This window comes from Cyprinodon tularosa, unplaced genomic scaffold (assembly GCF_016077235.1).
Source record: "Cyprinodon tularosa strain WSP-4 unplaced genomic scaffold, ASM1607723v1 ctg475, whole genome shotgun sequence".
NCBI lineage: Eukaryota > Metazoa > Chordata > Actinopteri > Cyprinodontiformes > Cyprinodontidae > Cyprinodon > Cyprinodon tularosa.
In genome coordinates this window covers 242,182-264,329 of record NW_024039202.1, presented here as the reverse complement: position 1 = coordinate 264,329, position 22,148 = coordinate 242,182, and the positions used below count along the sequence as shown (strand labels likewise).

At 38.7% G+C, this 22,148-nt stretch overlaps 1 protein-coding gene across 2 annotated transcripts in view; it reads right to left on the bottom strand.

The window, feature by feature from the left end:
• zfpm2a (zinc finger protein, FOG family member 2a) overlaps positions 1-22,148 on the bottom strand; it is a 206,712-nt gene that overhangs the window by 54,377 nt on the left and 130,187 nt on the right. Inside the window, exon 5 of one of the 2 annotated variants that reach the window (XM_038301803.1) lies at positions 16,618-16,726. In XM_038301803.1, coding sequence (XP_038157731.1) covers positions 16,618-16,726 — 109 coding nt within the window. Of the gene's footprint in view, positions 1-16,617; positions 16,730-22,148 lie in introns of both variants that reach the window. The other variant, XM_038301802.1, reaches the window with a different exon arrangement.

The following is a 22,148-nucleotide window of genomic DNA, read 5'->3' as shown; positions in this document are numbered from 1 at the left end:
AATACGCATGCGCAACACCTCAGATTTGTCTTTATCCCTTTAGTTTTGTATGAAAAATAGACTTTAAACTACTTCAATGGGCTTGTATCACTTTAGTCATGTACAAAAAAAAATATTTAAGGTGAGACCACCATATGCTCCAAACAAGTAAGTAATTAAATTGTTTTTGTGCATCACTAAAGGGATACACGCCCTTTAAGGTAGTTTAAAGTTTATGTTTTGCACAAAACTAAAGGGATAAATGGGTACTGACAGTGAGTATGCTGGTCTGACCGCGTATGGTCATCTGACAGAACACCGGTTACTATTTGCTATTACATTACAGAAGAGAAGTTACATCTAAATAGGTGCTACCAAGGTGATAACGTAAAGAGTTTATCAGGTTTATTGGAACCACAAAAATCTGCATCATAGTTACCATTAAACGAGGTAAATTATATGGATGATTCTTATTTCTGCTCTAGCATGCCTTGTCACTAACCGAGCCGTCCCAGAGACACGAACCGTCCTGCCTGTGCGCGAACAGATTTGCATCCGGGTGTCCGTAAATAATATAATTATGGTACTAAAATGGCTTATTTCTATCCTTAACTCTCTAAAGAATGGTAATACACATCTTTAAAAAATGTTCTATGACTTTTGTGAGATAAATTTGATGCTTTTTACATTTTCTTTGATGCTTTTTACATTTTCGTCGTTAAACTTCTTCTCTGACATCATCATCGGACATGCTCCGAGTAGTCCGGCAAAATATGATTAAAACATGTTTATCTGGATTTTAGTTTGGTTCTTTTTTTAGATTACGCACTATTTACCATAAGATTAAAACAAAAGGACAACATAAAACTAAAAAAGACTTAGTATGCTTACTATTTTTGGGGAGCGAAAAATGTAATTTAGGTCTTTTTAACAAAATAAAACTGAGGTCGTCCCAGATGTTTATCTGGATGCGCAAATGACCCTGTCATATGCCTCCCACTACTTCATTACTTCTGTTGCAAATTCCAGTGAGGTTAAGCTTAAGAATAAACTACAACGCCCTCTATAAGATGGAGGTATCTTTACAACACTGACGTCACTTAATCATCATATAATTAGATGGAACACATTTTGATATAATCAAACATTAATTAACAATTAATCTTATATTTGTTTGCATCCCTGATGTAATACGTGGATGCATTCATCTCCATTAGCTCTATAGTAAGGCAGAGCCATGAACAAAACATAAAAAAAACATCTCTGGAATAATATCTGCTAAATTATCACCTGGTGGTTAACTATCATGTAAAATGGTAGTTTTTATCTCCTATCTTCCAAGATTTATGCCGAATTAGATTTTTTTCATAGATCTACTGACAAATCTTTGTATCAAGCTCTCCTACAGTTTGTTGTAGCACCGACCTCATGCCCCCTCATTGGGTTTGTAGAGCTCCTCACCAGTTTAGATCACTAGTCCGGATCACATGATAAAGCAACAAACTGATAAGATACGATTGTTAGAGGATGCTTTTGCTTGCATCGTTCTGTTTTGTGCGATGAGAAAGAAAAGAAGTGAGATATCACCCTGATACGTGGCTCTAAATGCTTTGGGTGCTGTGCTGTTTTTTTTTATTATCCACACATGTGGATACACAATCAATAAAATGGATTAGCTGCAAAGGTTGGTATGAAAGGTTATCACCGAGCTCCCCTCTATGAACACAGTGGCGACCCCAGAAAACAATTTAGTAATATCTGGAGCTATTTCTTCAAAGGGAATCTGATTATGTTTTTGCCAAACCAAAAAATTGATTTTCAGGAGTGTACATTATCAAAGGGAAAATTGGCTCCTCTAACATGGCTAGAATGGATTTAGACTGCTTTCTGTATTCTCAAAACTAGCTTATCTCATTTAAACCTTGATAAATATGTTTTTTTCTCCCCATTCTCCATGTTCTCGCCCCCTCGCTGTGCTTTTCCTTTCACTTTTCCATCTGCCCATCTTCTCCTCCTTTCTGTGGGAACATCACTTTCCCTTGTTCAGCTCCGCGCGCTGCGGTCCTGTCTCAACCCTCAGAGAGACTTTAACCGCGTGCTTTTCCATCACGCTGACTGACGCTTTAAACAACCCTCCACCTCAGCTATTCCTTTATCTCTGTCCCTCCATCTCTCCTGCACACTCGTCCCCAGAGCGATGAAAAACAGCCGCCCCCCCTCTTTATAAAGAGCGATGGGGGGGCATGTGGATGTGCAGGAAGGCCCCTCTCCCCAGCTCTCAACTTTTGTCCCTGATTATTCTTGCACACTTCTTGCACCAACCTTCTCCTGGATGTTTTATCTATGTGTGCCTATGTGCATTTGAGAGAGTGGGGGGTCGACTCTGACCAATGGCATCCTAAAGCTTTATCCCAGAGCAAACTGACAATGCTTTTCACACCTACTTAAGCGCAGCAGAGATGGGGGCGGCGGGCTGGATCGTGCCCAGGCCTAAAAGCAGGCTGAGGGCCTTTTAGAAGACACACGGAGAATGAACTCTTTAATTACCGATTCCAGATCCCAAAGTAGATTAAAAAGAAAGTCGCAGGGGCTTATTTTCATATCCGCCGAATTTTTCAATGAATATAAAACGGCCATTGATTATGCCGTTAAGGAAGGGATGTTAAGAAGGGAAATATAAAGTACATATAATCACATTAACTTGCAGTGATTAATGTAATGGAATATGATCTTTTTTTTTTTTCTCTCCCTCCTTCTCCGGCAGTAAAGACATGCAGCGCTGAAGAGACATGAACCAAATATTAAGAAGCTCTTTAAAACACACTTAACCAGATCTCTGAGGGAAGTTCATCTGTAAAACCTGTGAGGAAGCACGGCCTCGTGGAAGTTCTCACACCTCAGAAACTTTTTCACATTTTGTCACTTCACAACCGTGATGTGCTTTATGGGAAAACACAAGGAAATCCCTCATGACGTTTCTCAGTATGTGTACTCGTGTGTTCTAATGTGCTCATGTACTCGAAAAACCTCATACTCCTCACCCCTAGTACTGTTTCAATTCACAAGAACAGCAGACAGAGAACGGACAAAGTCCTCGGATGTTGTTCTGGCCCCTCCCTCTTTACCCAGCATGCATTAGAGCAGATTTGTCCGTTCTTGAGATTGACAGCTGTCCCAGCATGCATTTGCTGCAGCAGCTTCCAGGTTCCAGAGTATTAAGTTAAAAGTTCTCTTTTCTGTTGCTGTTGTTCGATAAAAGTACGTTTTAAGATCTTTTGAGGCGAGAATATTTTCCTTTCAAACGTCACCATATGGCCCATTTACTGATTTAATGCATAATTTAAAAAAAACATCCTGAAGTTGAGAGGATTGTGGCAACCAGCGGACCTCAGAGGGTAACCAGCCAGTTCTAACATGAGTCCGTCTGCAGCAGCCCTCTCTCTGCATAGCTGTGTGTGAAGAACCGCTGGCTCTGATGGTGATTTTTTTGTTTTATTTGACAAAATATTCATTTGATTTGTGTTTAACTGACTGTGTAAATTATTATTCCCTCAATAAATGAAAGAAGTAAGATTTTATTATCATTTAGAGACTATTAATAACAGGAGGTGAAATGCAGCTCCAGAAGAGCTGAGCGTGTGGTGATGTCATCAGTACGCTTCTGTTCCAATTGACCCATATTTATGCTGCGTGCTCCCGTTCTCCCAGAGTCCACACTTTCTTTCTTACTGTTTGTGGTCTCTTACTGTTCTTCTAAAGAACATACTTGGCGAGGACACAAGTCCGTACTCGCGTTCTTGTGAACTTAGAAGCGGCCTCAGTATTAGACAATAACTGAATACCTGATGTTTAGCGCATCAAGCGTTCATGTACAAACTTCCTTCAAAAGCCATCCCATTAGCAAAGTGAGTCCATTGTTTTCTAATCTGAACCGACTGTCCTTAACATGAAACATGGGAAATATGGTGGTGGCAGAATCATTGCCCATCAGTGGGACTTCAAAGGGGTATAGAAGCTGGACTAACCTTGTTAAGTTGTATTGCATTGTTTACGTATTCCTTTTAATTTCTTTATAACTTTTTTGTAATGTTCATCAAATTTGATGTTGAACTTTATTTCTTAAAGATCATGATCTTTCTTTTTATTTTTAAATAAAGTTTGTTTAAGAATGAGGGGCTGCTCAGTGACGCAGTCAGCAGCACTGCTATCTTGCAGAAAGAAGGTTTCGGGTTCGATTCCCGGCCCGGGGTCTTTCTGCATGGAGTTTGCATGTTCTCCCTGAGCATGCTTTGGTTCTCTCCGGGTACTCCGGCTTCCTCCCACAGTCCAAAAATATGAATGTTGGGTTAATTAGCTTGCCCATATGCAGTAGAAGATAGGCACCAGCACCCCTTGCGACCCTGCTTGGGAAAAGCATGACAGAAAATGAATGGATGGATGTTAAATATTGATGTAATTGTAATGTTTGTAGTAACGGGAATCCTAAATAAACAAAAGCCAAAACTCTAAAGTCCCCTGTTGCTGTCATTAGTCCATTACAGCTATTTAAAAATCAAAACTTTCTAGAGTTGTTTGGATTTGACTCGACAGGTTAACACCAACTCTTTGGAGGAACTAACTCTCACATAGTTGAATTACATTAAACAATTGTGGAAGTCAATGTGCAACACATTTACTGTAAAATTAACATTTTTGATATTGCAGACACCCTCCATCCAATCTAAGCAAACTTGTTTTGCAAAGAAGAATGAGCAAAATGTTCAGCCTCAGTTCTAATAGATACAAACCCAAACCTCATAGCAGAACATTGAATCACATAGTGTGTCATGCAGGAAAGGGTTTAACCCAGATCTAAAAGTGTACAGTACTTCTTCACGCAGTCAGTCACATTAAGCTACAAATAACAATGTTGGGCTGCAAAGTGTACCTTATAAACAGCCACATTACATATTGTTCTTCATTGATTAGGTATCGATTCATCCTCTGACTAAGAGAAATCTGCAGCCTGCTTCCATGTCAATCCACAGACACACTGCAGTCGAGACTGAGAGCAGAAACGCTCCCACTTCACTCCTATTTTCTTCTTCTTCATGTAGTGCTTAAAGCAAGCCCTGTGAAGTCCAGGTGCTTCACTCAGATGATTATAATGCCACGAGGGCGCAATACATCACTCTTATTAGCCACACTGGAGCACAATGGTATCATAATTAATGGTCGCAGCAGGATTGAACGCTGCCCTGACAGGGAAAAGTGGGACTACTTAAGCTCTACAAGGCATTTAAATATCCAGAGTGAATGGCACAACCCAAAGCCTCCTGCTCTGAGGACAGCCCACGCTCATTAGCACCCATACAGGATCGACTGCCTATAGGATGAAGACAGACAGACACCATCATTTGCAAAAGGCTGCAGAATAGCCAGAGATCACGATGGCAACATGGTAAACGGATATATGAGTGTTTACTCTCATCAGTGCCCATCATGCCTTTAACACCCCCCTCTCTCCCCATCGTGGTTTTGTCTCTAGGCTTAGTGTATGAATACATATGAGCATATAAGTGTCAGCAAACAATATGCAGCATGTCTGTAATGTTGTCTGCTATGCCTGTTTTTGCAGTGAACGTGGGTGGTGAGGTAGACTGTGTTGTCTAGTGGTTGTGATATAATGTCTACCACAGGGAAACTGCCAGCACAGTGGGAGAACAATGCACATAAAAGACTGAAGAAGGAAACGTCTGGAGCTGACGTCCTTCTAGTGTCTGTTAGAAAAACCTGTCTAGGTCTCCATGTAGTGTGTGCACAGTGAGCAAGTATTGCCCCCTTTCAGGTTCCTACTGTTTGGATATTTCATGCAACATTCTCAGAAAAAATGCTTTTCTCTATACTGTGACAATAGTGCCTATATTTAACTGTATTTAAAGGTGCAAAGACACATTGTTTGCCCATACAAAAACCCAGATCAATTTGATCATGATAAAATAAAGCTATAAACACCAAGTGTCCATCCTGAGGGTGTTTAGACAGTGCTTTCTGAGCCTAAATAGAATTTCAGCAGCTGATATAAAGAGACCTGGTGCCATCTGCAAGGAATACTGCCGAACACTCAGAAGAGACTTAGAGTTAGACAGATTTATTTTGTCATTTTGTGTACATGAATGTAGACAAAAATAAATTTCGTTAAGAACAGCTCTCCAGACAATTTTATTTTTTTAAAGTGCAGCACTGAAAACAGTAAAAAATACAAAAGCAAGATAGCGACTTCTAAATAGAGCCCAACTGTCAATGGCAGCTTACAATAAAGCGACAGTTCAGCGTTGTCGAAGGCCAACAGATATTATTTCAAATAAACCAAATTTATTTACTTATGTTGTGGTAAATTCTAGCCAGAGCCTCATCAAGTAAAAACAAAATTCCCAACCCTAGCAAACACAAACAGGGACACAGCATTAAAGGTAAGAACCAGTCCGTCCGTCCGTCCGTCCGTCCGTCCGTCCGTCCGTCCATCCATCCATCCATCCATCCATCCATCCAGTTCCACTCGTTTAAATATTTCCCTTTTTATACCAAACTGGATGTTTAACTTTTCTTCATTAACCAGAGGGAGCTACTGTTTAAGAATTAAGAAATTTCAAATAACCTGACTGTGTACCTTCAATGGGAAAAGGCTGCAGTAACCAAATAGCCTGATGTTGAAATAGCAACATAATAGCAACTATTCCTAAATCTGGAATTTCTTAGATTTTTACCATTACTTTGGTTATTTTCACTAGAAATGTCTGATTAACTTTTCTATTAAATCAGGAAATCGTTTTATTATAACCTGTCTGACAACATGAAGTAGGCTAAATAAAATTTTGTTTCTTGTTATTTCCTGAGGTAGAATTTCAGTAACAAATGAGAAAGACGTTGAAAACCATTAGTCTGGAATAGGTTTCAAAGCTCTTTCCGGTTTTAGTAAACAATACAGAGAGCCATTATGTATCAGTGGAGAAGCATCGTTAACTCATCCAGAAGATCATATGAGGACCTAATCTAAACCAGGGGTTAGGAAATCAAGCTTCAGAAAGAAAAAAAAAAAAAAAACCTGACTAGTTTCCTCTCATCATGTTCACTTAACCAATTCAATTCAATTTAGTTTATTTATATATAGGCTATAGCGCAAATTCACAACACATGTCATCTCAAGGCACTTTATAATTAAACCAGATCATCCAGTCAAATTGATTCAGTTTTCTATTTAAGGAAAACCAGTTGATTACATCGACTCATTGACTCAAAGGTAATCCCTTACACTAAGAGGGTTTGTAGCGACAGTAGAGAGGAAAAACTCCCTTTTAACAGGAAGAAACCTCCAGCCATCTGCTGAGGCCAACTGGGGTTCAAGGAGACAGAAGCAGAGACAGAAGCAGAGATAAAAAAAAAAAAAAAAAAGCATCTGTAAAAGGCGGCCCCATCCAGGAAACACACATCCAGGCAGACGAGCTCCAAGGCAGCTCCCATGTCAGAGGATGAAGAGAGCACATCCAGTTAGTCACAGTCAGAGAAACAGGACTACACTGAAAAACAGGCTGATCTCCAACATCTATAACCTGAAGAGAACGCGATGCAGTGGTCTCTACACATCTAAAAAAATGTATGCCACATAGCTGGCATAATTTGGACATTGGGTTTTTAACATCCCAGGGACACCGGGGTCATAGAGAAGGATAATAACAAATGATTACACCTCCAAATGAGTTAAATAACAACAACAACAACAACAACAACAAAAACCCCAAACTAAATAAAATAGAAAATAAGATTCTGGAGTGGCCTTAATCATAATCTGGATCTTAATCTAAATGAAATGCTGTGTGACCAGTAGCTTTTCAAATTAGGCCAAGGTGATTCAACTGATTGTCTGTAAAAAAAAGTTTTTCTTTACCTGTTAATAATATTGAATCCATGAACTACAGCAGGTCTCAAAAGCCAAAAATGGAATAAATCCTTTATAGATTCACCCACAATAGAAACAGCTTTGTTTCTATTTAACAGTGTGAGTGTATGTTAAACACTTACTTCCTAAATGTGTGTGATCGATGGTTATATTCTCTCTGATGTGAAAATGATCAAACTGCCCCACATTGTCTGTAGTTTTCTCCCTCTTCTCAATACCACACAGGAAGATTTTTAACTTCTATCACTCTATAGTGAAGGACTCAGCTAAAAGACACGTTTCTCATCCAGTGGAGAAAAAAAGAGCCTAAATCAGATGTCCCTCCTCCTGCCAGCTCTCTCCATCCTGACCGCACCCAGTTATCGCGTGGCTCACTGCAATCAATTATTGTTGCAGTGGAATCATTAATAATTTCCAAATGAAAATGATTCTGTTGATCTCTGTTGTCTTTTAATTAAACATAATTAGTCGGCTGCTTGGAGCTGTGCTGAGGAGGGGGAGGCGGAGGGGGGACTCCTTTAGGGTACAATTTTGTTTTAATACACTGATAATGAAATTTTTACATTGTGCCGGTTGTTTAGTTATTATTCCGTCACACTATTTCGCTATGTTCCCAGATAACAGATAATAACCCTCCTCCTATTCTCCGCAGTCACTCTAAAAGATGGGGTCTGAACTGAACAATTAAACGCTGAACTGTAAGAGTCCCCTCCTTTCACCGTTTGATGCTGCATGTTGCCAGGGGAGCAGCACAGGAAGCAGCAGACGGAGATTTAAGGGAAAAAAATAAAAAATAAATAATATATATATATATATATATATATTTTTTTTTTTTTTTTTTTTTTTTCTCACCAAATATACTGGGGTCAGTTATTAACATAAAAAAAGTAATGTATATCAGCCAAAAAAGCCAATGAAAAGGAACCTTTGCGAAGACACAGTCGGCCTTTTCTACTCTTTCTTCCCTTATATAAAAGCGCTCTCGTTACATTAGTGAATTTCTCGCATTTGCATTTGAAAAGTTTGGGTGACCTCTAAATAATGCCATGTTATGTGCTGACTCTGAATGGATGCAGATAGCAGGTAACAATATGCTTTGTACATTAAAGGCTCAATGAAAAGCAAAAAATGATCCTTCATCCTGTTAAAATTATTACACTTCCTTTAATGTTATGTTTAGGATTTCTATGGGCTTATCTGGATTTTTATAAACATACATATAAGCAAATATCTAATATTAACATGGTAGTGGCTGCTTTAATTAGCCAACCTGCAGCTGACCAGTCATGTTCTGAAAACGACCTTAATGAGAAGATAAAACTCATTTGGTTTACTCATCATAAAAGTTATTATTATTATTATTATTTTTTTTTTATACAGAAAACTTTAAGGACCAATATATGAAATTTTTGGGAGCCTGTAGACCAAAACAAGATGTGTGACAAGTGCAGCTAATTTTTTAAATCAACAGAAAAAAGTGCATTACTTCATTACCTCACTAATAACTTTATAATGCTGTTGGATGCAGGGTTGTCGGTTTAACCCCAGCTCCATATCTGATCTTTTAGAACGTGACTCCAGTGGGAACGACCAACCCTGATTAGATGTGATTTTAACATCACTATCCATCAAATTTGTCACAATTATTTGTCCCCCAGCAGGAAACACCTGCAGTTAGCAACACAGACAAAGCTAGGATAAATACGTTTCCTTAAAAGTAGGTAGATCAGATTATCTGCCAATGGAATTAGTATTATTGGGTTTAAAGTAAGATTATTGCATATTAAGCACTTGAAATAAGAGAATTTGGTGTTTTCTTTCTTGTTCTAAGCTTGAATCATGTTATTCCTTTGGATTTCCTTTTACACACCTGCTCAAATTAAAAGAAATTTAAAAAGTATACTTATACTTCACTTAAAAAACGTATACTTCAGTTTTTTGCAGTGATGCACAAAGGAGAGATGTCAAGATTTTAGAGCTCTTTAATAAACGGACTCAGAGCTTTATTCAGGATTAAATGAAAGACTTATAGTAACCATCAGGATGTGGCTATGTCTCCGTGTCCAGAAAGCTCAAATGGTATCAGATCGCCCTAAAACTGCACAATTAAGAGTGTTACCCTCTTTTTATTCAGGTGTTTCACACAGAGCACCTGCTGAAGCAATAAACAGCTTCTCTGGTTCACACTGAAGTCAGATACAGGCCGGGTTTTAAAGGTAATTGGAACGAACACACAAAAAGATCAGATTCCTGAAAAACATCGCCTTAGTTTTAATTTATAAGTAAACATGAACAACGTAGTTGTTTAAAAGATTAAATCAGGCTTAAGTTTTAATTCATTTAAAGTTTCCTCACTGAAGCTTAAATCTCCTTTAAATCTTTTGCTTTTTAAAAACTATAGTATACCTTAATTTGAGCAACTAATCCACGCCCAGTCCAAAATAAAACCATTTTCTAATAGATGTTAAATATAGGCTCCCTGTCTACACCTTGAAGCTTTCTCTCTCCGGTTCTTTTTCCTGAAAAGAGATCATTCGGGAAAAACTCTTTAAATAACACTTCATAACTTATATGTATTAAACAACCAGGAGACATGACAACAGATTCTGATAGAAATAATCTTACTCAGATCAGAGAAATTGTTTAGAATTTACAGAAGGCAGCTGCTCACCTCTCAGGAAGTGGCCCTGATAAACAGTTAAAGAGGCATTTTATACATCTCCAGTCTGCCACATCATCACATCGTTACATCATACACATTAGCAGATGAGCAGACATCATTTCTCCAGCCTTATTAAAATATTACACTTTCTTCTTCACTCTCATTCCATTCCCAAATCTTTGCCACCTTCAAAATGAAAATTACAGCTGTGTGAGGAACTGTGTTAATTAGATAAACTATTGTGGAAAACATCAGTTCTAACACACAACAGGCAGCTGATATTAAGGTGTAATAAACTCACACATCATCAATGATAATTATCCTAACAAATCTGGTTTTAAAAACTGATCAGACCGGTTTTCCTCCCGGTCCGCCAACCAATTCAACTAGCAGGTGTTAGATAAGACGAAAAATCTGAATGTGTCTGAATTTGTCTTCTCTGTTAAGACTCCCCTGCTCTCCAGCTGCAGTGTTTCTCGTCCTCGTCGTCGTTGTTTATCTGAACAGAAAATTCTCCACCGGTTTCTCTCTGTCTTCCTGTCTGTCATCCTCTCCCTCGCTCCCTGTGCTCCGGTGTTACTGTAACATATAATTACTCTGCAGACTTGCCTCCTGTTTCTATAACTTCTGAGGTTCAAAGAGACTGTCGGAGTGTGGAGGAGAGAGCATTGTGGGAGTTCCAGGTGGATTTCTCGATAATGAGTTAGCACAGTGGTGGAGTTGAGAGTTTTAGTAATGGCTGGCTGCTAAGGCTCTTCCTGGGAGTTTAATGTAAAACAAACAGGGCCATGCTGAAAGCCTGGGAAAAACAGATATTCCTCTTTTCCTTATTTCCACTGCTGGGCTCTGTCTGCCCCTCGCTGGAGGAAAAGGAACAGTATTAGTACTGTTGAAAAAAAAAAAAAAAAAAATCACCTAAAATCCACTTTTAGAAGATGTAGAACAATCTTTAACTCGTTTAAACGCTCATGAAAGAGGGATTTTAAGGTTAACTTAAATGTAGACGTTGCAGAAAGAGTCCTATAACTGCAGCGCCACCAGCTGGTTGAAATCATCACTTTCTCCATATCATGTTTCCTAAGAAAAAAACAATATACCAAATACTGAGAAAGTCAGAAGACAATTTCAGACTGAGGTTAAAATGTTTGCACATTACAACACACCTGGTAGAAAAGATCACAGGTTAACATTTAGCTAAAGCGCATTTGGCAGCAGTTACTGCCAGAGGACTCCTATCATTAAACTGATCCAAGCAGGGTCGGATATTTTCAACTGAATATAATCTGGGCTTTGACTAGGACACTTTAAGTTCTGCACAGTCTGTGTAGCATCACTTCAGCTTGTTGAAATATGTCAAAATAAACATATAAGTGATCCTTAGGCTAAAAATAGTACAGATTTGGTGTGAAAGTGAAATTATTTCATTGTTTTAATGTTTTGGGCCTTGAATAAAAGTATAAATTAAGATTTTTTTAATTAAGGTTATAAAACAGGTGGGATGGGCTGGGATTGGGCCTAAAACCTCCAGATTAGAACCATGTAGTTCAAACTGCACTGCAAAAACGATCTTGCTAAATGTAGCTTTATTTGATGATCTGCAATTGGAATTTGTATTTTTATTCTTAAAAGAAGACAATTAGATAATATGGACTTGAAATAAGACAATGCAGTTATTTTTTCTTATTTTAAAGTGTCTCACTTACCTCCTCAATTCAAGACTAAACACACTTATTTTAAGAAAAAATGACTTATTTAGATTTACATTTGTTGCAGTGTGATTAAGCTAAAAAAGGTTGAATATTTGAAAATCAGAAATGTTGAATGTTATCATTCTTCTGCTAAACTTTAAGTTATTCATTTTACAAAACAAAGCGCAAATCTGCTCCACATCTGCCTCCAGACGCCCTGCAATCAGCATCTACAACTAAAACACCAAGTTCCTGCCAGTGAACCGCAGAAATGAAGGCTCCAAATTAATAACAGTGATGCTGAGCAACTGGCCTTTTATTCCTCAGTTGAAAATAAAAACTAATTGAAAAATGTCCTTGTTCTTGATCAGATTCAGCAAGCTTTATTGCCAATACATCTAGAAATATAACTATACTAAACTCTAATAAACAAAAGAGATTGAAACATAATGAATGAAGCTTATTCATCTTTTTTCAAATAAAGTTTTCTCTATGATTACACAAACTTTCTCAGTAGCCCTGAATATAACTATAACTTTAAATCAGGGATAGGCATGACATTTTACCTTATAATAATAACATTAAAATGCAGGCTCAGTGTATCGCACAGGAGGACGATACACTTAAAAAAGCAAATGAATCCTTTTCCTCGATCCAACCAGTTCTTGGGACAGAGGCGGAGCAGCATCTCAGAAATCATAGGACTGATGGCCGCCAGGGAAGAGCCACTCAAGCCAGACGCAAGTCTTTATTCAGAAGTTCTCTCCAATGATTCACACTGGCAAACATCCAAGGAGAAGTGTTACTATCTTTGCAGGCAGCCTTAAAGCAAACCGCGACCAGCCAAACATGAGCCAGAATATATTCTGTAAGCAAACTGTGCATTGAGATATTGACTGTTATTCAAAAATACAGGGAGCAATGGAGCGGCCCACAGAGAGGAAACAGCACCGCAGTGAAGATATAAACAATCCGGATATGAAGTTAGTTCCTGTCAGACTCCGGCAAGGAGTTTTATTTTATTCTTTTTTACCTTCTCAAGCTGAGCCACTCTGCGCTTGATATGAAAAACCCAATTCCAGCTCAGCTTCAAAACTGATGCAAAAAATATGTATATATCAAAAAAAAAAAGAAAGAGCTAAACTCAATAGTAAACCTGACAAAGATTTGAGAGTTTCCACCCCGGCTGGCGCTCCATGTTCAATGTCACCTCCGGAGGGGTTGTGCAGACATATAGATTGGAATATTTAAAAGAAGAAGACGGAGAAGAATGAGCCGCAGAAACCGAGTCAAAGAGTCAAACGCCTGGCCGCCATCAAACGCTTGAACACTTTCAGAACTTACTTCAAGTCTGTTGGAAAAAAAAAAAGGAGGAAAAATGGTCGCTGGGAGCAAAAGGTGGACCAATCTTTGCTAAAGGAAAAAAATAAAAAATCTACAAAAACCTTGAGAAACGAGCACCAAGTAAATTTAGCCAACACTTATTGGGAAAAACTGCTCCACATCTGGTCAGATCTGTGTTTGATATCGGTTCAGAATCTCTTAGAGCATATTTTCTCCTCATTGCATGAATAATAGATAGAAACATCTAATTCAGCATAGGTGGAGCATGTTTAAGATGAAAAAAAGCCCCTCAAATTCTATCAGGAGGTCTAAATTATTATTTTTTGCGTTAAACATTTGATCAAATATCACTTAGAGTTATCAATCGGCTTCATGTGCAGCTTCTTGTGGAGGATTTAGGGTAATGAACTCATACGGTACAACGAGGAACAACTCTCAGCAGGAGATCCTATTGTGTTTAATTTAATAAGGTCAAGCTAGAAGTGACAAACAAAAGCAACTGCCAGCAATACCCATTCGGGGTGATGATGCTCGCCTGCATTGTTCGTGATCTTATCTCCGGGATACATGTATGAAGGCAGGCGATTGTGAATTTACTGCTGTTGGGGGGAGAAGAAAAAGTGAAAAGAATCTCTTTTATGTTTCATACAGAGGCTGACTCTGTGCGCAAAGATTAGAAGATTTTAAAAGAAGTGCATAATCTTCTTTAACAGCTTATCAAAACTTTAATGATTTGGTGATAAAGAGCACAAAGTTAAGTAGCCGGTTAAGAGGATAACTCCCCAGTGCAGTCTAGTGATTAGTAGATGAGAATTGGGAGACCGAAAATCCGGGTTGCAAATCCCACTCCTGCCACTTATTCACTTTGAGGGAGAAGAAGAAGAAGCTGCGGTTCAGCTTTGAGGGGGTATTGTCACGGGGTAATCATTTTTGAAAAGTGATAAATGGAGCCCTTTTCCTTAACCCCTTTGGGAGCCGATGCTCAACTTTATTTACGTATTTATTGTGCTGTGTTTCTGCTTAAGCGCTCCGTCTCAACCCATTTATTCTTGACGAAGCCTCCTGCTTTCATGAGAAGTGAGGTTTAGAGACTGTTGTGTCGGTTTCTCTGAAGACTTTTTGGTATTTTTAAAAAGCAATCTGCATCACCCTGAGCTCTTCACAGGATAGTGTGAGACTTCCCTGTATGATAACACAGTAAAAGGAGCTGTATTTAACTGTGTTACAGCCATGAGGAGAAGATTTTTTAGCTTTTATCTTTTTAACGAGTAAATTGGGTTACCGCATCTGATTGTTTTTGCTACAGCTAACGAAGCAGAATCAATCTTTGTTGCGAGAATAAATAAAACAGGAGCAACTGGTAGGGGAGGGGCAGCACAGTCACTAGGGGAGTAAGAAAAAAAGATCAATGTCAAATATCGCCACATATTTCACTAGACGATATTTAAATCAATGTTATTATGATACTGGTACTGATTTAGCAGTATCGTTTACACATTAATTATGTTTTTGATTAAAATCCTTTTGCTAAAATGCCATCAACATGTTTAGAAAGGTCCAAACAGACAGCAGCAAACCATTTGAAAACAAACGATGCGTAGAGCAGTGTTGCGAATATAGCGCTTTTGTCGCTATATTTAGTGACTTTTCATACCCCTCTAGCACTTTTATTTCAAAAAAGCACCTAGCGCCAACTCTAGCGACTTTTTCTGCCACTGGAGACTTTGGAGGCAACATCTAAAAGCAGCGAACTCTGCTCTCCAGAGCAAGTAGATTGGTAACCCCGCCTCCTGCTCTCCTCTATCTTGTCTGCTGTCATGATTCATGCAGCTATTATGTCATCCAAATGAAAAATGGAGAACAGATAAGCAGAAAAGAAGGACTTTTTTTTTACTTTTGCCGTCACCTTTTTGGAAACAAAGGAAGGAGCAATCAGCTAAGTGAGCTTAGTGCTTGGAAAAAAAAAATATTTTATTCCTTTTGAGACAGCATGAAAAGTCAGCTGAGCACAAAACATAGAGAGGAAAACAAGAAGAAAAGGGACAAGAAGAGAGGGACTAAACCTGGAACAATTTTCTATTGAAATCTCTCTCTGTCTATAATGGGTCTGTTTTATGTGTTTTCTTCTCAACTCAGAGGGCCCCCTGCCTGTCTTTGCCTACAGTAGGGCCCCAAATTTCTCTAAATCCGCCCCTGCTGCTGAATGGATCTTAAATGTAAAAAATATCCATTACTTACTTATTTACTTACTTTTATATAACTCTTAAACCTCCAGTCACTAGTTGGCAGCACTTTGTACAACAGCCTATTATTTAGCTGCTCTGCAGCAGCCGCAGTGAATTCTGTGAAGTTTCTAGAGCTATAATAATCTAAGAATCAAATATCTTTCTTGTTAATGTATCAGGATGTATCGTATCGTGACACGTTTCGTATCACATCATTCTTACCAATTTACAGCCCTACTGTAGCCGTAACCCAGGCCTGTTCCCTGCAACAACCAGCTCATACCTGCTTTAATCAGAGCTTTATCTTAAAGTTTGGGGACTTTTTCTACTATTTATAGGAATGAAACAGAATTAAAGATGGAGTTATGTTAATCAACACATCTTGAGATAAATCCTTTTTTTTTTGTATCTCTTTGCTCTGGGAGCAAATGAAGCCTCTATCCTCTTAAGCTTTGCGCCGTGATAACGATTCACTTAGTATATCTGAGAAAAAATAGTGGGCATTAATTACCTTATGAGATCTAAAGACCATTAACTTTGCATGTCAGGTGATGTTTCTCAGTTCCTAATCAGAGTTTTATATAAATGACCTTTGGGAGGAGGGAGGCAGATACGTTGGCGAAGCGGCTCCTTATGCTGCTGCAATTATGTGTGAATGTTTGTGACTTTGGAGGCGCAAGGAGAGTAAGAAAGAGAGAAGGGGAAAGTAAAAGAAAGAGAGGGAGGGTTTATCATTGTGGCACGACGAGGGGAGATAACGGGACGCAGGAGCTGCTTGCTTACCTTTGCTGTACACCACACAGTTGTTTTTGTTGTCTTCTGCTCCCTGCCAAGTCACATCCAGCAGCCACCTGGGCCCGGCGCTCAGCACCACCGGGACCGTGCTCTTCATCTTCTGGTCGAGGACAGATAACAGACACTAATCATTTGCTTATTTTGGTGATTAAACAAATATTAATAAGCACAGAGTTACGCTTTCAGCTTCCATGAATAGCCATAAAGAGGCGATTTCAGGAGCTAAGCAGCATGCAACTTGAGTCCAGTGAGAAAATGTAAAAGTCTTGGACGGTTCTTGTGTGTGTTTGTGTGTGCGTGCACGACCGCCTCCAGACAAAAGCAACTGAATAGGTTGGAATGATGACAAATGGGTGCAAGAGGAAGAGCAAAAGGAGAAAGTGAACTTGGTGATCCAGCATCAGATGGTCCAGATTAGGAGAAAAACACCAGGTGTCCGGTAATCAGAAAAAAAAGAAAGAAAAAGAGGGAAAATAAATAAGATGGTGACTTTCAGAGAGAAGGAAGTCGGTGTTCTGCAGTGAACTTTGGGCACATTGTGCCGCGCTATCACCGGGATCTCACTATTTCCTGAAACATGCGGGAAGGAATTTAAAGAATCAGTATCCATTTCAAAGGGCGATTGAGGTTAGAGTTTTTATAATATGCCGGGAAATTATTCTGAATGTGTAAGGTCGTTTTTCTTCTCGGTCAGAGGTCAAACGTGGACTTTTATTCTGAGAAGAAAGATCAAACAATGAGATAGAGAAAAGATTCCCATGGTTCAGTGTCACCAGATTGTTTCTTTGTTCTGTTTCTTTCCCACATGTCAGATTACAAAGACAAATTATTTACATAAATGTTATTAATGTGAAAGACACATGGTCATCTACGACATGATGAAAACAATACATAAAAAAAACAAAAAAGTAATAAAAATTGTATTCAGCTTTTAGGTTCAACATGCTTTTCATGAACTCAGTCTTAGTCAAAGAATGGTAAAGGTATAGAGGACAATCTTTTATTTTCGGGTGGATCCTCTAAATAAGTGGCCCTCCTAATCATTAATCATTCCGGTGATATGTTTACGTAAGGCCGTCCTATGTGCTTGTCCCATTAGCTATATTTTTCTACGCATGCGCACTTTGATGCGTATATGTGTGGTGAGCTACGGTTTCAGACAGTCATTGAAGCTCTCCTCAATGAACGCAAGAGAGAAAGTGAATATGAGGTGTATGAGAAGAAAAGAAGGGGCTCAGAAGAGGCAGATATATCCCTGAATGCTTTAGGCTGTCGAAACCTGACAGCGGCAACTAATAACAAAGATGGCGGAGGCACCGTGCAATGGAGGCGGAATTACGTGACCAACGGTGAATAAAAAGCAGTGATCATCTGTCCGAATATTAAGTTAACTGAGTTCGCTATAAAGTCCACTATATAGTCCATGCTCTATATAGTGATCGAAGGATTTAGGGGTTAGGGCGGACATTAGGACGCCAGTAAGCTTGTATGAGCTATGAGAACTTTAAAACAGAGCGTGCACAAGGAGAAATGGGCTCGTTCATGCTGTTGTATGAGTTTAATAGGCGTTCCCTCTTAGGAGCGGGTACAGGGTTGTACATGTGCTTTTTTTTTCTAAGTTGAGAGGGCGGGATTTACAAAAAAATCATGAAAATCCTCCACAATACCTTTAACATCTCCTGTTGTTCTAGACCAGGGGTGTCAAACTGGTTCCAGAAAGTGCCGTGTGGCTGCAGGTTTTCTTTCTAACCAAGCAATAGCACACAGATCTCCAGTCATCTCATCAAAAGAGTTCAATCTGAACATGATGACTTGATGAGATGAATGGAGTCTGGTGTGCTATTGCTTGATTGGAAAGAAAACCTGCAGCCACACGGCCCTTTCTGGAACCAGTTTGACACCTGTGTTCTAGACTTTGATTTGGCCATTCTAAGAACGTGTGTTGATCTTTCCTACATGTTGCCCTGTCCTAACACCTGAAGCAAAAGTATAATCGGCCTCATGCCTCCCCTCAGCATGGTGCTGCCTCCACCATGTGTCACTGTGGGCAATGTTAGCTTTCAGGAGGCTAACCAAGTTTGGTCCCATCTGATCCCACCACATTGTCCGGGTTTTTGCTGTGTTTCCTACTCGACTTGTAACAAACTGTATTCTTGTATCAAGAGTTTTATTTTTGATAATAATAAAATGAGTGGTGGATCTCTCCTCCAGCGTTACCATTAGCTTATTGGCTGCCTCTCTGATAAACTATCCACTTCCTCATCCTGTCAACTTAGATGAACAACTATTTTTTTCTTTTTTGTCATGTTCCTATCATCAGATGACAGATTAAACAGAGCTCTTTGAGAAATACTTGAAACATTGAAACCTGTCCTCAATTTTCATATTTACCTTCCTGCTGTGTTTTTATGTTCATAATATTTACAATTTTAAGTCCTGTTTGTAAAATAGCATCTATTGCAAACTCTGAGAACATAAAAAAACAATAAATAAATAATATGGAGAACTACTCATTTATTTCTAAAACTGTCGCAAACACCAAATTCCCTCAGGACTGTGAGGACATAATTGATTAATAAAGACTACTATATCCATTCTATGAAGTCTGAATCCTGTCAATGAGGCACACGCACAATATATACTCATACTTTTATAATTTTATTTAAAACACAGGCACAAAAACTACTCTCTACACAGAGTTTGAAGTTTCTGTGAGCAGATTAAAAACCATCTCAGCCCGGAGATGCTTTGCTTACGTTACAAGCTGAGACCAGGAAGAAAAACGGTGTCACTACTCAATCCGTTTGCACATGCGCACCCAAATATACATCCGGGTGTCCATAAATAATGTAATTATGGTACAAAAATGACTTATTTCTATCCTAAACTCTAAAGAATACTAATAAACATCTTTAAAAATTGTTTCATGACTTTTGTGAGACAATTTTAATGCTTTTTACATTTTCTTTGTTAAACTGCCTCTCTGACGTCATCATGGGACATGCTCAGAGCAGTCCGGCAAAATATGATTAAACCATGTTAATCTGCATTTGAGTTGTTTCTTACTTTAGATAACGCACTTTATACCATAATGTTAACATAAAAGGAAAACATAAAACTCAAAAAAGACTAGATTTATGTTTAAATCCAAAGCCGAAAAAGTTAGCCACCGGAAGTAGCGTAGGATCCCATTTCTGGTGCAGATCCGGTAGAGACGAGTGATAAAACAGAAAGGATTTTAAGGCATTTATTTTTTCAGGAAATAAATTATTAACCTTTAACACATCATATTTTAGTACGCTTACTATTTTTGGGGTGGGAAAAACATAATTTAGGTCTTTTTAAGAAAATAAAATCAAAGGGCGACCCGGATGTATATGCGGAAATGAGCTGATGGTGGAAAAAATTGAAATCTAGATAAGTCATTAATTCTTAAAATAAGTGCATTTGCTCTGGGATTGAGGAGGTACAAGAGATATTTTGCCAATGGAACAAGACAATTTACATTTAAAATAAAAAAACACAATTGCATTGTCTTATTTCTAGTGCATTTTATCTAATTATCTTATTTTAAGAGTAAAAATCAAATGAAGGGTAAATACACTTATTTTAAGACACTTTTACTTATTTCTAGATTTCTTTTTTCTAGATAGATTTTTCCCCCCAGTGCAGTAGATCAGTCTGTTTGTAGTTAAAACTATATCAGTATTTGATATAGTTGACGTGTCTGTGCACTTTTGACTTCATAGTATATTTGCTACACTTTGTTAAAATATAAAAACTGTTTTATAGCTCAGTACTTTATCAGGGTTTTAGGATAAACTATGCAGATTTCTGCTTTTTATTTATAAAGCAGGTTTAAAAGATGTAGCAGAGGGTATGAATACTTTCTCTTTGTGCTGTAATCCTTCTTTTCTTCATGTGATTCCACGCCATGGGGTTATAAATGTAGAAGAGGTGGATTGGTAACCCAATCACAGCAGCAGTGTCAGTATTCTCAGGCTGCTACTTTCGAACCGTGTCACCTTCCAATCTCTGACTTTATTAAGGTGTAACAGAAATAGTTTAGCAAAAAGAAAATGGGTCGACTCTGCAAGCTTCACACTTTGTTTCCTTTTTTTTCCTCATCTGAGTGAGCCAGGGACAGGACACTGTCCATCTGACTAATGCAACAAAAAAATATATAAATAAATATAAAAAAACAACCCCTCTCCGGTGCTTTTCACTTATTTCTCCCCCGCAAAAGGCAACAACCTTCAAGGATAAATGCAAATGTCACTTGAGCATGTTAAAGGTCTGAATTGGCACAGATATGCACAAGAGATGAGCACAGTGCTCAGGCAGTGCCCCCCCTCCTCCTACTCCTCCACCCACCCGCGTCTCTTTCTATGAACTCTGCAGAGTCGGAGGCTGCAGGACAGATTTCCTTTTTCTCTCTCTATTTGAGGAGCATCATTTACAAAAAAAGCAAATACCGCTCCAGGAGCTGATAGCGATCTGATCTGTGGGCAAAATTAAAAGAACAGCACCTATATATATATATATATATATATATATATATATATATATATATATATATATATATATATATATAACCTTGCATGCTGCAAGGCGCAGAGCCAAATTGATCAAACACAGACAGTAAATTGTGTCTGTTGATATTCTTAATACTTCTCCTGGCATCTTCTTATCCTGTGCTGGCAGCAGATGAGAGACTGAGAGAGGGAAAGGGATGGGGGGGGGGGGGGACCTCTGTAATTTAAGTCATCCACAATTTCACATTTCAAATTAGCCCCACAATAAAGTCTTCTATCTCTCTAACCTGAAAATCTCACACCCCTGTCAAAGGAGCAGAGCAGACCGGCCGATTGTTGCCAGGACGACTATCTGAAATGGGAATCAGATTAACCCTTTCTCAGATCTCCAGACTGGAGCCATCTCTTATTCAGGCAGCGAGGGGCCCTTCTGCCGTCTCTCTGTGCCTCTGGGAATTCACCATATTCCACCTGCTCCTATCAAACATTACATTAAAGTAGATTCTTCACTTTTTTCTTTTAAAAGTCTTCCTTTTTAAGAAGCTTTCTTTATTCTCTAATTAAGCTATCAGTCTCTTTTACTTCTTTGGGTTGAATTTTGTTGGAAACTTATCAGCAACAACCACTAACACCCACCTCCCCTTTCTCCGCCTCCGCACCAAATGCGGATTTGCATAAAAATAAACAGTTAAACTATGTGCTTTGTAAGGGCAACGCATCCACGCAGGTGCCACGCTAAATCAAAGGAGAGAAAGCACACGAGGAACTGCACTTCACATAGTTGGTCTTAAAGACATGTTGGCGTCAGCGCAGCGTGGAGCCTCTGCAAATGCAAATAAAAACGTTTGGGGTAACTGGGCGAGTCGGCCATTCAGGAGAAACGCAGACTGACAGCCAGAAAATTACAATTTGCCCGGAGAGAGGGTAACATACGACGAAGGGGCTTGGTTAAAACCAACTCCTTGATTAGATAGAAGTAAAACA